General features: G+C 29.7%; 1 protein-coding gene across 8 annotated transcripts in view; it reads right to left on the reverse strand.

The window, feature by feature from the left end:
- Nucleotides 1–17,186, reverse strand: part of LOC106462360 (phosphatidylinositol N-acetylglucosaminyltransferase subunit A-like) — a 31,657-nt gene extending 14,471 nt beyond the window's left edge. For 3 of the 8 annotated variants that reach the window (XM_013922277.2, XM_022389601.1, XM_022389607.1), the window contains exons 1-10: nt 16,987–17,155; nt 15,352–15,529; nt 13,283–13,439; nt 11,448–11,570; nt 9,413–9,588; nt 7,068–7,183; nt 6,576–6,683; nt 5,572–5,678; nt 3,133–3,215; nt 358–443 (exon numbers count right to left, since the gene is read on the reverse strand). In XM_013922277.2, coding sequence (XP_013777731.2) covers nt 358–443; nt 3,133–3,215; nt 5,572–5,678; nt 6,576–6,683; nt 7,068–7,183; nt 9,413–9,588; nt 11,448–11,570; nt 13,283–13,439; nt 15,352–15,428 — 1,033 coding nt within the window. In that variant the 5' untranslated portion in view covers nt 15,429–15,529; nt 16,987–17,155. Of the gene's footprint in view, nt 1–357; nt 444–3,132; nt 3,216–5,571; nt 5,679–6,575; nt 6,684–7,067; nt 7,184–9,412; nt 9,589–11,447; nt 11,571–13,282; nt 13,440–15,351; nt 15,530–16,986 lie in introns of those variants that run through there. The other 5 variants (XM_022389602.1, XM_022389604.1, XM_022389605.1 and 2 more) reach the window with 5 other exon arrangements.
- Between the last annotated feature and the right edge of the window lie 596 nt (nt 17,187–17,782).

The raw sequence follows: 17,782 nt of genomic DNA on the forward strand, positions 1-17,782 counted from the left end.
AGCTACACATTGGGCTATCTGTGTTCTGCCCACCACGGGTATCGAAACCCGGATTCTAACATTGTAAGTCCGCAGACATACCGCTGTGCCACTGGGGTACAGGAAGTGAGTGAGAAAACATTTACTTACTAGTTTTACTAGGTTCTGTCAACCCCACCAGGTCTGGTAACATTTACTTACCAGCTATTCTAGGTTCTGTTAACCACAGCAGGTCTGGAAGTGAGTGGGATAACATTTACTTACCAGCTATACTAGGTTCTGTCAACCCCACCAGGTCTGGTAATATTTACTTACCAGCTATACTAGGTTCTGTCAACCACACCAAGACTGGAAGTGAGTGAGAAATCATTTACTTACCAGCTATGCTAGGTTCTGTCAACCACACCAGGTCTGGTGGTAAAACTTCAGGCACTCCACCAACTTTAGTACTTACAACCTGCAAACTAGAGAAGAAACTATATAATACTTTTGTAATTATATTTACTCATTGTAATATTGCATAACTTATATTTTTGTTTTGGTCATTATACTATAATTAATACATGCATAATGAAAATTTTAATTTACATTTTGAAAAAATGAAACATTGACTGGACAATTTTTATAAACTGTCATTAGCTCCAGAGGAAAGAAATTTAATATATCTAATAACTTTGTACTATACTCTTTAATCAAGAATTGCAACTGTGGGCCTTAAGTAGATTAAAAAACAAAATATCCAGCAATTGCTAATATTGGAGTTTCACTGAGTTAAAATAATTCATGTTATTTAGCTTTTCAGAGAATATTCATTGCATGTTTATAATATTTTCTTGTCAGTCTTTTACATGAACACTGACCTTTGGACATACAAAAAGCTATATCATAGGGTGAATTTTGAAATATTCTCAACTTATCATTTTGTTTTCTTGCATTTAGTCCTGTTTTATTTGATTCTTGCAGCAAGATATTTTATTTATCATAAGTATATAATCTCCTTTCATGTTAATAATTTTTTCAATTATCATCATTCTGTTTGTATAATTTAGAAAAATACAATGTGGCGAGTGAAATTTTTTCTTAAAGCAGGGGTTGGTTCCCAACTTATGACCGACCTGAGTAGTCAGGCAATTTTCTGGTATCATGTTGAAATGAAGGAGAAGGGATATTGTTTTACTGTATTCAAGTGAAGTTTAGGAGAGCTCTTATGAATAAGTTGTAAATAAAAATACGTTTAAGTTTTACTATATTTAGTTTTATTATTCATACTGATACATTTTGTGAACCACAGTTTAGAAACCATGTTAGTGGAGCATGGTGGGCAATGATTTTAGTTTTTTACTTTAAAATATTTCACATTCCATTTTCAAAATACTGAACTCGCCTCTAAACACAAATACTACATATAATTTGGATATAGTTCCAAAAAACACTGATACAAAATATAGTTATTTGATTTTTTGGCCTAAATATATTTGAAACAAGTATTTAAGTGCTGATCTGTGCATGTAACTCTTATTAAATGCATTTGTAGATGTTCCTTTTTTATATGATGACATATAACAGAAATGTTAAGGCACAAACCATGTAGACAAGCAAGCTAAACATTTTAGTATATCAATACAAAAATAATCTTACAAATCACATTAAAAAGATGTTCAAACTGCTAAAATTTCATTAGGTTTCCCTGCATATGATTTACCAGCATGTAATTGTAGTTGTATAAAGAATGATTTACTAATAAAAATTAATTTTCAAATTCTTTGTCTCAGTTAAATACTCTAAATTAAGTTTAAACTATTTTTTTGAATGATACTGTCAGATGACTTTTTTTCCTAGTATCTATTCAATTATGATTCACTATAATTGTTTCATCATCTTTGACCACCTGGAGAGAAGCAAAAGTATATCACTATTATTTTGCCCAAATCAAGAACTGTTTTGACATTGATTACAAAGGTTTGTTAATATTACATCACATTAATCTCAGTTTTAAAATTTAGCTAAGAATCTACTCAACCTTAGTTTTTAAGAAAACATGTTGGATAAATTGAGAAAGATAACTTCTGTGAAATGTCTACTTATCTAGAATTTTAACTGGTGAAATCATATTTCAATAAAAACATTATTTTTCCTGTAGACTTTACATAACTTCTGGTTACGTATACCAGGAGAAAATGAAGATTTATACCAAAATGGAAAGAAATTTAAGAAAAAAAGAACATTTTCTAATTTTTGTTATCACAGTTATAACCATATTGCAAGTAATCACAGTCAATTGATTAACTTAAGACTCAGGACTAAGAGAAAACTTTTCTTAGTTATTTTTTAATCAGTTGGCAAGGCTCTGCCTTTACTTAACATATGTTTATAAGCCTCTGCGAACAGTTTGAGCCATGCTCAGTACATTTAACACAAAATTTAGGTGAAATAAAAAAGAACAAAAACATTTTAACACGTTACGCAGTTACATATGTTATTCCACAATATGTAAATAGTACAGAATGTTTTAGCTAAGAATTTCTATAATAACTATATGTTATTCCATAATATATAAATAGTATAGAATGTTTTAGCTAAGAATTTCTATAATAACTATATGTTATTCCATAATATATAAATAGTATAGAATGTTTTAATTAGAATATCTATAAGAACTATATGTTATTCCACAATATGTAAATAGTAATGTTTGAGCTAAGAATTTCTATAAGAACTATATGTTATTCCATAATATATAAATAGTATAGAATGTTTTAATTAGAATATCTATACTATGTTATTCCACAATATGTAAATAGTATAGAATGTTTGAGCTAAGTATTTCTATAAGAAGTATATGTTATTCCACAATATGTAAATAGTATAGAATGTTTGAGCTAAGTATTTCTATAAGAACTATATGTTATTCCACAATATGTAAATAGCATAGATTGCTTTAATAAGAATTTCTATAAGAACTATATATTATTCCACAATATGTAAATAGCATAGAATGCTTTAATAAGAATTTCTATAAGAACTATATGTTATTACATAATATATGAATAGTATAGAATGTTTGAGCTAAGAATTTCTATAAGAACTATATGTTATTACATAATATATGAATAGTATAGAATGTTTGAGCTAAGAATTTCTATAAAAACTTACCCACATGCTGCAGCTTCAACTATAGACATACAGAAAGCTTCTGTCAATGAAGCATTCAAAAAGATGTCCCCACAAACCAAAACCTAAACCAAAAGATTGCACATTATTCTACATATCTTGTTATATGAATTTACAGTATGGTTTTGATACAAGTTACTTATCATTCCTTTATTCATATCAAGGAACAAGTTTAATATTTCTTTTTAAGAGTTACTTAGGCACTGTCATCAACATTTTTAAGTGCTAGAAGAGACGTTTGGTCAATAAAAAAATTCAACCCTTCTCAAAATTTTGTCTCTATTTATTGTAATTTGTTTCTTCTCTTCCAAATCCTGAGTGCTCTTTTTTTTTTTTGACTGGGGCTTTCCTACATTGAGGAACCAGTGCCACATGGGTGAAACCTAAAGTTTACAAGGCTAGCCTAGATGTTCATTTGGATCTAAGTGGTAGTTAGATATCATATCATATGGACATGCTACAATTTATTTTAGATCTGGGCATAAACCTAGTGCTTGGATTGCATAAATTCATACAACTATACACTACTAAATGGGAAACCACACTTGTATTGTAGCAATGATTCTAAACATAGGACATTATAGCTTAGATTTTCAATTTTCTAGTTTTGACCTACAATCATTGGACAAGAGTATATTTGGTAACTTATAGAATCAGCCATATGATGTACAAGTTAATAGACAATATAAGCAGAAGAAAGCCTGCATTTATTATAATTTGGGGTAGCAAAATCATAAACTCATCATATTAAAATACAAAATCTTTTTCACATTCAGAGTACATTCCCCTTTATAATGGCCACAAACGACAATGTTTTTTATTATATAGCATGAGATGAATGCCAACATCTTTTCCATGCCAATCTAGCATATCTTTTTAGATTTTTAAATGCCTAACGTGATTACTTGGAGCATTTGGCAACAGGCATGAGTAAATTTTTATGCCTTTCATACGCCGACCTAATCATGTCAGTCACACATAAAGATTAATCACACATTACAAAGAGTGATTCTTATCTAGTTCCCAATATCTAAACTAAATTAAACTGACTCTTTGCTAATGCAAAGAAAACTTTGATTCTCGAAATTTGATGCACCAATTTTCATATTCTAATGTATTATTTGTTGCCAGATCTTCAATTTAATTATTTTAACAATTTTAACCTTCTCACACCAGTTTTTTATTGTTTTATTGGCAGACTTTGTTCCTTGAAAACTGTTTATTATTCTGTGAAAAGCAATAAATCACAGTGAGAGATCATACATGATTCTCCTATAGATATAGTAAACAAAACAATCAAATTTCATATAGTTTGAGCTTCTAAGCTTAAGTTCCTAAAACATTTTTAATTTTTAGTGACTTTTGTTGAAAAAATATACAATAATAAGTAAAACACATGCATAAAAAAAAAGAAATTTATAACATATTTTATGTACTGAGGTCTGTTTGCACTTGGATGCTATATTTCAGTAACCCTTTTTTTTCTTACTACGCTGGTTGCCCAAAACATGATTCATATAACTTTCAAATATGTATTTTACAACACAAAAAATACATTACATACTATGACAGAACATTTCAAAACTACTGTACTTTATTTGGCTTTCTAACTAAACGATAAATGTGTCAAAAAATGTTTGTACTGCTAGAAGTAACAATTTAACTCAACACACTTCAAACATTTTCTTGTGAACTATCATCTTTAACATGAAATGTAAACAAATGGTATTAAGATTCCTGTACAGCATAATATGATCTTATAAACAAGTCTATCAGATGAGTTGATAATTGGCATGAAAAGACGAGAGGAACTTCTCTAGTGGGTTTTACAAATTTATTGATATCTCAGCAAATCAAGAATGAAAAAAGTTCAGATTTTATTTGCTTTATTGGCAGTATGTGTACTTTGAGTTTCTACTTAGTTGTAAGCCTCAGGAGTTTATTTGTGATGACAGAAAATTCTAAGAGGAACAGATCAAAGCCGAACATGTCAGGTGACACTGAAGAGTGAAGGTTGAGAATTTTTCTTATATTTCCTATAGAAATTAAAACTCAGATAATATTAAAATTGAATTATATGCTATGTTTTGATGCCAAGTTTATTGGCATATATTGATAATAAAGTTGTTTAATAACATTATGTATGTAATTTTTTGAAAGTTTTGACATGCACACTTTGACTCTGTTGTATTCATAGGGTTAACAGTAGCAAAGAGCAAAGGGCAGGAAAGAGCTGTGATTTTAATCACTTTAGCATTGTAATTTGGTTTCTAATTACCAAGTTTTTTTTCTTTTTATCCAGCAACATATGTTTCAAATATTTAGAAATTATTCAATCCACATTTGACTTGATAAACTGGCTTTAAAGTTTAAAAAATAAGTTCACAAATACTTAATAATAATGAAATTTTACACACTTACATCTCTCACTTTATTGTGATCAACAGCACCTAACATTGTAACACGATCTTGAAGTTGGTGGCGTTCTCGCACCTCTTCTAGGTCTATTCTTTTTGGTCCTTCTCCTCCTGTAAGTGTAATTAGGTAGCTGTTTATACCTTTATATCTTTTAATCTTTAAATTACCAACTTTCATCAACAAAAGTATGTAAACAGAAAGTTATACATTTAGTTAGACTTAATGAAGAACAAATTAGAAACATCAAAATGTCAAATTGTAAGTAGCACAAATAAACTTGAAAGTCAACATAATTATTGAAGAATTAATAACAGCCTTCATGTAGCTAGAATCACAAGTCTGGTAGATATAAACATTGTATATAAATCCTATAGTTTGTATACTAACTTAAGATCTGGGACAGTATGTCAAGTTGTTTGTTGATTTACTGATGAGAAAGGTACTGATTTACTGATGAGAAATGTACTGATTTAACATTAATTTACTGACAAAAAAATACTGATTCACTATTGAATTACTGATAAGAAAGGTACTGACTCACTGCTGATTTACTGATCATAAAGATACTGATTTATCATTGACTTACTGATAAGGTACTGATTTACCACTGATTTACAAATAAGAAATGTACTGATTTAACATTGATTTACTGACAAAAAAAATACCGATTCACTATTTAATTACTGATAAGAAAGGTACTGACTCACCACTGATTTACTGATCATACAGGTACTGATTTGCCAGTAACTTACTGATGATAAAGGTACTAATTTATCAATGATTTACTGACGATAAAGGTACTGATTGACTAGTAATTTACTGATGATAAAGGTACTGATTTACTAGTAATTTACTACAGATAATAGTAATGAATCACCATTGATTTACTGATGATAAAAGTACAAGTTAAAAATAAAAAGACCAATCTAATGGGATATTAAAATATGCAAGATTATGGAATCAACTGTGGTTGAAGATTAACGTCCTTAGCAAGAATACTTACATACCTATGAGGAAATGAACTTGTGGATAGTCTTTACACAAAATAGGGATAACCCCTGCTAGAAGATCTACTCCTTTTCGGTAAACAAGTCTACTGATAACTACAATGGTCACTAGACAAAAAGATTATAAGAAATGTCCTCTTTAATTTTTGAACCAATTCTGCAAAACAAAAGACAGTTTAGTATATTTGTGATGAAAATAAACTGTTACATTTCACACTGATACTTAATACAAAATGACTAAAACACTCAATTCATTTAACTAAATACAGTGAAAGATACTTTTAAATCAGACAATACATGTAAGAGTATCACTGATTAAATTTTTTATCTATGCTGGAAATATCTCACATTTAATAAAACAAACAGCTAAGTGCTACCATAGCTTTAAAGTTTGAGATACTGATTTTCACAAACTTACAATCTTGCTATCTAATATCAACACTGTTCAATAGTCATAAATACAACAATTTTAATTACATTTTTTATTCATACCATTATCTGGGTTTCTCTTGCTTGGATCAGGGGTAAAAATAGTTGTGTCAACTGCATTTGGAATAACAGATACTAATGATGGTCTCACCTTAGCTCTCAACACTGTATTCTCTTTTCTGATGAAAAAGTAAAGAAATACTTTAGTAAGAGTGACAAGTTATCTTGTGGGGATGGGGTAAATTCCTTTATTGTGTAATACTAAATATCAGTTTATAAAATACGGGAAAATTTAGTTTATGGATTTTAAGTACCTCCTTAATTAAGAAGCAAGATAAATGTAACCATTTCAATAAACAGCTACAACTTATTTTACAAACTATAATTAGTTAATGCTTAAACAATTAATATGAAGTTTTTCAAGCTTCTGTTACTTGTCTAATAACATATAATAACACACCGTAAAAATATTTCATTCCATGTTTTATCTTGTTTTGCCTCAAAGTAGAGAAGACAAGCATTTCTTTTCACCTCTTTGTGATGCAGTCCGATATCAGAGAAACAACTTAACTGCGTAGCCTAGAAACTGGGTAGTTAGGCCTAGTTCTGGTATCATAGAAACAACTTTATTGTGTGGCATCAAAATTGGGTAGTTAACCCCGAGTCTGATATTGTTTGGGAAAGTGAAATATTTTGTAAAAGTAGCTAATAAACCAGTTATTCAAATCAATACATGGAAGATTTGTCATTGTTTTAACTGGACCAGCATAACATTATAATTTTACAACTCTTACATTACTAATTGATCAACATGTATCTTTGGTTACAAGCTATTTCTAACTCTACCAGACATGAAGTAATATCAAGGGTGTGTTGTGTATTCAATAACATAAACTGGTTGGGTGATTACTGTTTTTATTTCTGCATTTAAAAACAATTGCCACAAGTGTTAACCTTCAAATTAAAATAGCTTAACAGAAAAATTTGTAAAAATGATGTCTTCTCAGCATCGAAGGGTTTGAACACTAGCTATGTTTTTTATGGTTGTATGAAAATAATATATATATATTTATGAATTTATTGTAATATTGTTTTTCATTCTAAATACGTATTCATGAAGGTAGCATTAACCCTCGAAGAGAGACCCAATATTTTAAAAATTTAGCCTAAATCAAAAGTTTAACCTTATTTCTACATAAATATCTCATTATTGTCTTAAAATATTTACTAATTAACCTGTAGTGTTATGGTGTTAAAACAGTTTATGTTATGTCTTTCTTTATCCCTGCTGCATTAATTATGTATATTGCATATATGACTGAAAGTACATTTTCAGATTTTACATCATACCTTGTTTTGTGCTCAACTCAAAGGTTATAAGAAGTGTTTAACAGTGTCTTCCCAGCACGCCCAGTTTTAAGGGTCAGTGCTACCTTAAGTGTGTTTTCAGTGATTGCTGTAGTTGTGGTTTCATATCACTAATGACAATATTCTGGCTGACATGAGTTCAGTGAACATAACAAGATGTACAAATGAATGAGATTAGAATGAAAATCAAAACAATACATGATAGCATTGTTACATTTTTAGTATAGTACAGAAGATCAATGCTATCATTCACAGGCAAAAAAAGAGAGGTGCATGAATATCAAAATAATAGGTTTTGATTGTTGAACCATTGTTTTTCTACTATTATAAAATTCTGTATGTATATGACACAACATTTAAATGCATTTACATTATTTCTAACATTACAAATGGCAATAAAAATTTATTTGACTAAAAAACATATTTTTTGATATAAACTATTTTAAGTTTTTAAATAAGATCCAACTGGTCAGAAATATTTTACTATAAATTAAAGTTAACAGATAAAACTTACTTTAATAAACATTTAAATTATGCATTCAGTTAGAAACTTGTTAACTCACTATTTAATATTTCCAGATGAGCAAGTGAACGATGGATACAAAATATGATTAGAGAGCAGTTACCTTTATTTTAATCATTTAACTTTTGACAATATTAAATTACATTTATTCAGGGTTTTTTTTTCCTTTCTTGGATGTTCCCTTGGATTTTCAAAATGGACCACTACCTACACTCTACAGATCATTTTCTCTGGTTGGATGAGAATAAAAACTTGAAAATGGAGAATGAAGTCATATTAAACTGATATTAAACTGGTAATGAGGACTACAACATTTCCACAACTCTTTTTTTGATAAAGATGGATCTAAACTTTATTTTAGATAACCACAATAACCCTAGCTAAGAAGCTCTACTAGCAACTTCTCATCATGATCAGCAATAAGGAGATGATCAACCTGAAAATGAAAGAGTAATGTTGAGCAAGAACGGGTTATTAAGACCGAAGAATAATTTACGTCATTCAAAATAACACTTACCCAACATGTGATACACAGATTACATGATTACACAGAATCAAGGCCATCTGAAGTAGTTTATTGGTAATTATAGCACTGGCATCAGCAAACCCAAATAAAGAGTGATCAGTGAACACAGTTTTGATTCCCATAGTGTTGGCATGAAATACAGACTCCAAGGCTAGAGCAGAAAAAGCCTGTATGATATGGAGGGGTGGAAGAAAAAAGAAGGAAAATTCAATTTCTCCAAATATATGTCATCCTTTAATTTTGGTTTAGTATTTTTGGATGTTACACTTATTTTGATTCTTTATAAAATTGCTAACTTTTAAACACTTGCTATTTTCATGAATGTCTGGGTTTCATAGCTCTCAGTTTTTTTCTGTACAAGTCCCACTTCTGAGTTTCTCTGTAAAACTAACTTCTCAGTATCCATGTACCCCTTGTTTTTTTTATTCATGAAAATGCTGTGGCAAGATGACTTAAATAACAATGAATGGTTAAACTAACATTAAAATTAGTTATTCAATAAAAAATTACGGTTTCTTATTTTCCAGACACTATGTTCTTGGTAGAAGCACCTCTTCTTCAGTTTAGTGTAAACCAAAACAAAAAAGAACTTTCTGTAATTCTATTGTTAAAATACTAATCTGAAAAAAAGCATACCTGACTGAAATGTAGATTTTAAGAAAAACTTTTCCATTTGTTAGTAAAAGGCTGAATGTAGTTTTATTTCCTTTAGTCATTTTCCAAGAACCCATGAGTGAAAGCAAAGGAGAATGTGTTTTAAAATGTCAGCTGCACCGCATCTGCCATATCAAGTTCTGACAAGGCCTTTCACCAACACTGGAGTTCTTCAGGATGTCTGGGATTCATCAGATATAGTATTGGTCTAGGCACTATTTATATCAGCAATTTTCAAGTATGACAACTGTTATGATGTAAATATCTTTTGTACAACACTCTGCTTTTAATTTTTTCTTTAAGCCTAACTTTTTAAGTTTCTATGGTGCAAATGCTTTTTACAAGCTTGTGAAGCATGATTATAACTAATTATACTTGTAATAAGACATTATGTTAAGCCTATTATATTTTTAACATCTTAAGACAAGTATAATTAATTATAATCTTGTTTAGTAAGTTTGTAAAAGGTGTTCTCACAATAACAATTGTTGTTTTAACAAATGACCCATATAAATAGTGTTCCAAGCACTGCTGCATTCGTTGTATCCCAGCCAGTCTGAAGAACTCTGGATTGAGTGAAATACTTAGTCAGCAATGGATATGATGAATATAGTGTAGTCAAACTTGAAATACTATTAATTCACACTCTTCTAATTCTTGAAAATCCCTAAGGGACTAGATTATGAATGTAGTGTTAAAAATATAACAGGTCTAACTTTATGTCATATGACAAAGTATAATTAATCTTTAACTTCTTCTTTTCAGTTTTTTCTGTATCACAATTATTAAGTTTCTTGTATTCCTCACATCTGATTCTTCGTACAAACACATCACACTGCTGGTTCTTTATATAGATATCACATTTCTGGTTTTTTGAAAACTACCACTCTTATGGTTCTTTGTATGAACATCACATTTCTGTTTTATCTTCAATACATATCATTCTTTTTAGTTTGTTGATAAGTCACACATATTATAGTTTTTATATGATTCTATGACTCTTCCCATACTTTCTAATTTTTTCAAGCACTCATCTTCTAGTGTTTTTGTTCACAACTTAATATATAGTTATGCAATCCCCTTTTTACAAGTACCTAACTTTCAGTCTTCTTTTTTCACATTGTGCAACTATAGATTTCAAAAGTATATGTTTATTTACAATAGAGAATACATTTTAAGTAATGCAAATTAAAAATTAATTTACATTTGTTTAAAAAGATAGTGGCAGTGCAAGCTCACTGCTTAGGAAGATAGTTTCTTCATATAAAAAGAACTTCTTATGAACCATAAAATTAGCTCATTATTTTTGAACCAAATGTCATGTGAAACACAGTTATTGTGAAAAATTTTGAACAACCATATAAAAACTCACAGAATGACCGTGTACCACAGTGACTTTCTCTCGTATAAAAATGTTGCGTAGTAAAGGAAGTGTCGAAAATAATGTGGGAAGTGTGCATTGGTTGTAGATCACCAAAAGTGGAAGATAGTAAACCTGAAAAAACAAAACTTATTAAACATAATAAAACTAGAGTTAAAGCTTAACCAAAAACTCTCCATTTTTTTGTTTTGGGTTTTAGAAAAAGTGAATTATTTTGTAGTTTAAGAGACTTCTAGAATTACCATGTCAACCTCACCCAATACATAAACACATTTTTTTAAATTTATGCACCAGATTATTTGTGGGCCTACAACTTTGTTGGTTACCATGTTTCTAATAACACACAAGTCACACAAAAAAGTAAAAAAATACCCCCAATATTGGGATCTAATCCAACAAATTACTGCTATTATTTTCTATGTATTCTCCACAGAAAAAAAAGGGTAATTTCACCTATGTTTTTCAGTCAGTTCTTAACACATTATTAAATGTCAGCAAGATGCAGAATCACTGGCAGTCAATGGTAGGTAAACAAATTGGTAATTTGAAGATTAATTAATTATGGATTGGCTCCGTACTGCATTAATAAAGTCTACAAATGTTTTTTTTAAAAAAAAAATAATGTTTTCAGTACATATACACAGGAGTGTGCTGGGGCCGGGTTTGCCCGAACTATAAACATATAAACCAACATGTATCACACAAATATCCAACACCCCTGTATATACACCAACATGTATCACACAAAGATCCAACACCCCTGTATATACACCAATATGTATCACACAAAGATACAACACCCCTGCATATACACCAACATGTATCACACAAAGATACAACACCCCTGCATATACACAAAGATACAACACCCCTGTATATACACCAACATGTATCACACAAAGATCCAACACCCCTGTATATACACCAATATGTATCACACAAAGATACAACACCCCTGCATATACACCAACATGTATCACACAAAGATACAACACCCCTGTATATACACCAATATGTATCACACAAATATCCAGACATCTATTAACAGAATCAATGCTAAGAAGGAGAGAATTTGCTCCTAGATACAAAAACAGATTCTGCCTATGAGAATAATTTTTTCTTAACCAAAATAATATGTGTACCTAAAGCTACTTTTCTTTCTTTTAGTCGAAATGAACTGAAGAGGTTAAAACATCTTTATTCAGAAACTGAAAAACTGTTATCAATATAAAACTATCATTTAATTTAAAACTATCTTCATCTCTTAATGCAAAAATATAACTATCATAATTCAAAAAGCTGTATTCAACCAAACCCTACATCAAATACATTTTAATGGCATGTTCTGCAGACTTTAGTTGTTGTTTTTTGTATTCAAATAATGTTGATACTCACTAATTTGCTTTTGTAAGTAAAATATAAAATTTTTAATAAAAGGTTTATATCATTCAAAACATTCTTTCAACAGCTGATTTTAAAGATACCTAAAAAAAGAGAATGAGTTTAATACTGGATAATGTATGAGAGATGATGTTTCACAATGTTTTCAAGTGAATGACCATTAGAGCTAGGTGATTTAACTGATTATCCATGTGCAGTGATTACACAGTGTCCCGTAAGCTATTCAATTAATGTAATAAAAACAACCATCTAACTGAAATTAGTTTGGTGGTCATGTGACTTGATTATTTGAATATTTAGTTCTTTAAATATAGCATACTCAACCCTCTTTATAATGAGCAAAGTGCACATTTTTTCTTGAACATAAATACATATGCCATGTGTTTGTAGTTTGCATTAAAACATATTATCTAAACAAAACTTACTTTTAGTCCTGAGGTCATGTATCTAATACCCTTTCTGTTGCCATAGGCATGTGTGATGACAATTACTTTGTGTCCTCTAGCCAACAGACATTGAGACAGCTGGTAAATGTGACTTTCCACACCTCCCATATTTGGATAGAAAAAGTCAGATACCATGCTAGAAATGATTGATTTAAAATTCATGTATACAACACATATATTTATTTTAGTTCAGTAAAGCTATGGGCCTAATGCAGAACATGCATACTTATACCAGAGGTCTGAAATATCAACCAAAAATAATGCAAGTACAAAGTGCACTCACTCCACACAATTCAATCATGGAAAGTTTTAAATAGTATTTGAGTTTTTTTGAAATTGAATTATATTGGTAAACATTCTATATTAAATAAATAACTTAAAATTTACAAAACAATCGTGTATGTTAATAGTTTCACTTTGAGTTTACTTACTGATTAATCATATGATATTACAAGTTACAGCTTTTACAGTAAGTAAGATTTGTTTTAGAATAGGTATGATGTTTCAATCACTGGTGCGATCATTCTCATACACAAGTTATAGCTTTTACAGTAAGTAAGATTTGTTTTAGAACAGGTATGATGTTTCAATCATTGGTGCGATCATTCTCATTCTTGTGTACTTGAGAATGATCACACCAGTGATCGAAACATCATACCTGTTCTAAAAACAAATCTTACTCTAAAAGCTGTAACTTGTGTAATATAATATTTGTGCAAGTTCTTTTATCATTATACAATGACAAAGAAGAAGTTACAAACATTCAGAATGTAGTGTCTGAACGGTAATGGTGCATACAATTATTAACTTAGGAACACAAGATATAAGATAATGGAAGATCACTAATCCATCTGCCAAAATAGATAAAAACTAAACACAGCCCTTTATATTCAATTGTTTGTTTTCACAATAATGAATAATTATGTTAATTTAAAAAAAAGTGCATTATTTTTAGATCCCACCAATTAGTGGAATTTACTAAGCAATTAAACATCATGCTAATTAACCAATTACATTAAAATAATTGATTATTCTCACACAAGATTTGAATAACTGGAATAATCTGAAACAGTCATAATTGGAAAGGCTAATTTAAGTTATTTAAATCTTTCAAAAGATAGGCTTTTCCGATTCATCAGCAAAGAAGGAAGCTATATCTTATGAAAGTGCTTGAAATATTTTGTGATTACGATTATCAATAGTGAAACTAATTTCACCATACTCTTGCCTAGTCAGTAAAACTGTTATGACCTTGTAAAGAACGACCATCTACAGTATCATCTTTTAGAAAACATTAGTATCAACAGCAAATTTAGGAATAAAACTCTTGAAACGCTTTCTAAATCACTGACATAATACAAAAAAAGGGTTAATATTAGAAATAAATGACCTTATAACACCAAAATGTTGCTTTTTTCTAATTAGATTATTCAACAGTTCACCTTACAGCTTCTTCACTGTTTTAGTGAATGCTTCTGAAGAAGCTGTAAAGTGAAACATTGTCTAATTAAATAAAAGCAACATTTTGGTGTTATAAATTAGATTATTCAACAGTTCACTTTACAGCTTCTTCACTGTTTTAGTGAATGCTTCTGAAGAAACTGTAAAGTGAAACGTTGTCTAATTAAATAAAAGCAACATTTTGGTGTTATAAAGTCGTTTATTTCTAGCATTAATATGTTGTCTGTACACCAATATATACTACAGAAATTAAATAATGTGGTTATATGGAAAAGTGCAGACTCATTCCCATCATTTGTTTTCTATGACAAAATTTTCATTCCAAACTTTTACATTTGTAGATATTTCTGACCAAACATATAACTCAAAATTTAGCAACATTAATTTTTTGGTTTGATCTGGTTCTTATATTATGTGTTTTTCTCATATTGGTTAAAAATTTTAAGTATTCATATTACACTTTACTGCAGGCACACAACAAGCACCTTGTAAGTTAAATCTATAAAACAACTAGTTAAAAAAAAACTTTCCTCACACAAATAAAAATTAAATATAATTTTATTGTATATGCTAACAAATTACCTTACCATATAGAATGTCTCCTAATCTGCTTCTTTTTAATCACTTTCCTGCTTTTATATTCCTTTTGTTTCTCTAATAACATTTCAATTTTCAAAAATGTTTTTCATTTGTTAATAACATCAGAAACTAGCAGTTCAGAACATCATATATTTATATGTGCATTTAGTGGATAACATTCAAAATCTGTAAAAAACAAATGAAGTACAAATTAAGATCAACAATACGCTACAAGCCAAAAATTCAAGTTTCAAAAACCTTAACTGTAACTTTTACTTAACACAGTGGGTTAAGCAAAGTCTAGAGTGCAAGCAATACATTGTAGCCTAACAATTAGAATGCTAAATAAATTGTTCAAAGCTACCTATGGGTCAAATTTTGGAATCAGTTACAACCCAATATTCTACAGAACCGTTATTCTGAAAATTGAATGTAAAATTAGTTCAACATGTAGGCTAATGTTCATTCAGGTTGTTATATTACATAAACAGTAGTACGTGTATGATGTTATATTAGGGATAAAAGCTGATAATATTTTGATATATATTTGTAATCATGCCAGAGACCTATATTATTTATACCCATAATTAATTCTTTCTAATTTTTTGAAAAATTATGTCAAAATTCTAATGATAATGAAAAAGTTGAATAACAATAAGAATAAAGCAAACTCCAGTACTAGTGGCAGAATATATTCAGAATATTGGTCTATCCCCATGAAATCTGTGCAAAAGAGGTATGGCTTTCCCTCTCAATCTCATGCAGTAACCAAGTTACATTACTAAATTTATTACAAGTAAGATATTTAAATGGACTAGTTGTTGCACATTAAGTAATTAATTTGTAACTGAGTATGACATGTCAGTATACATGTAGAAATAAAGAAACAAACATTCACTTACTAATATTTTGTATTATTACTATTAAAGTATTATGTCTCTTAATTTGTCAATATCCTGCAAAGGCTTACTATATGTTCATACACAGAGGCAGTACTTTATCCAATAGTCAAGCTCATACAATTCATTTTTTAGACCAAGTTCTATGAGGTTTAGATACATGTCCAATAGGCAAATGTTAAAGGTATTAACTCATGATCTTATTTGGCAATGGTAGCATTAGTAAGCACTTGAGCTATCAGTACTCAAATAATACCATAAATCTCACCTATTAATGTTATTTCTTTACTTTTTTAAGGACAAAAATTGACATTATTCTTATGCAGTGGCAAATGTCTTTAATTTTTAAGTATCACAATTAAGTATCAACCAAGGTAAGATGCCCCTAATTTGAATGTTAACTACACAGTGCAGATGTCAAACCAAATACCAAGACATTTATTTTAACGATTTCTCCAACACCAGCAATAACTCTAGTACTAGGGTTACACTGTAGTACTACTAACAGTACTAGTAATCTAATTTTAAAAATGTCTTTAACGCATTTTATTTCATTTTAATTAAAAACTGTTTTACTTAAGTTTGGTTTCGAAGGCCAAATAGCTGCACTTCAACCTATAACACTATAAGCGCAATCTTAACTCACTTAAAAGTTATATTAAAAAATAAGTTCTATTTTTTTAAGCTTAACACAACTTCATTATTTTACTTTTGAAGTTTTGTTTCATGAAATATGAAGCTTACAGAGAAGTTCTCATGCTTGATGTTTAGTGACAATTTGAAGAATAATTTATAGTTTCCAACGATCAAAATATTCAAATAACGTTCTATTTTTACATAAACTTACAAACTACATACTCAAACTTCAAGTTCAAATATTTTCCATTCTTAACTCTTATCTATCACTATCACAGTATCAGTACTTCTCATTTAATCGTTCGCGGTGCCATCTGTGGAAATAAACAGACCCCAAATAATTGAAATCGCATAGAAGTTTTGGTATAGTTCCGTGAACGTATTTCTATTTTCATGATTTACCCCGCAATGACTCAGCGGTAATTTACAGCCTTACAATGCTAAAATCCGTGGTTCGATTCTCTACGGTGAACAGAATGCACAGTGATTAAAACTGTTTAGTAAAATATTTTATAAAATTAAGGCACATATTTTAGGCTTCAAACTGTAATGAAATGTCCTACTAAGACTGTTTGTTTTTTTACTGCATACAAATTCACTAATATAATGTTACGACAGCGGAAGTCATGCGAAGCTGGGAGCATGCCCACTGAAGTTTCTAGAAGGATCGTGACTTAGCGGGCAACATCACGAATGTCCCAGCGTTTGCTAGACGCCCTCTTTTTTAGTATATAAGCCGGAGATAGATTGAAGAGAAATAATTGAGATAATTGAGTCAAGCGAACAGTAGGCACCGTAAGTAAAGTGTGTGAATCGCTGTGAATTCTAGAGTGTGTTTATAAAAGTAGTTAAGTTTAAAGTGACTGTGGAAATTCTGTGTATTACAAAGTTTGGACGAGAAAGA

The sequence above is a fragment of the Limulus polyphemus genome, unplaced genomic scaffold (genome assembly GCF_000517525.1).
Source record: "Limulus polyphemus unplaced genomic scaffold, Limulus_polyphemus-2.1.2 Scaffold1150, whole genome shotgun sequence".
Taxonomy (NCBI): domain Eukaryota; kingdom Metazoa; phylum Arthropoda; class Merostomata; order Xiphosura; family Limulidae; genus Limulus; species Limulus polyphemus.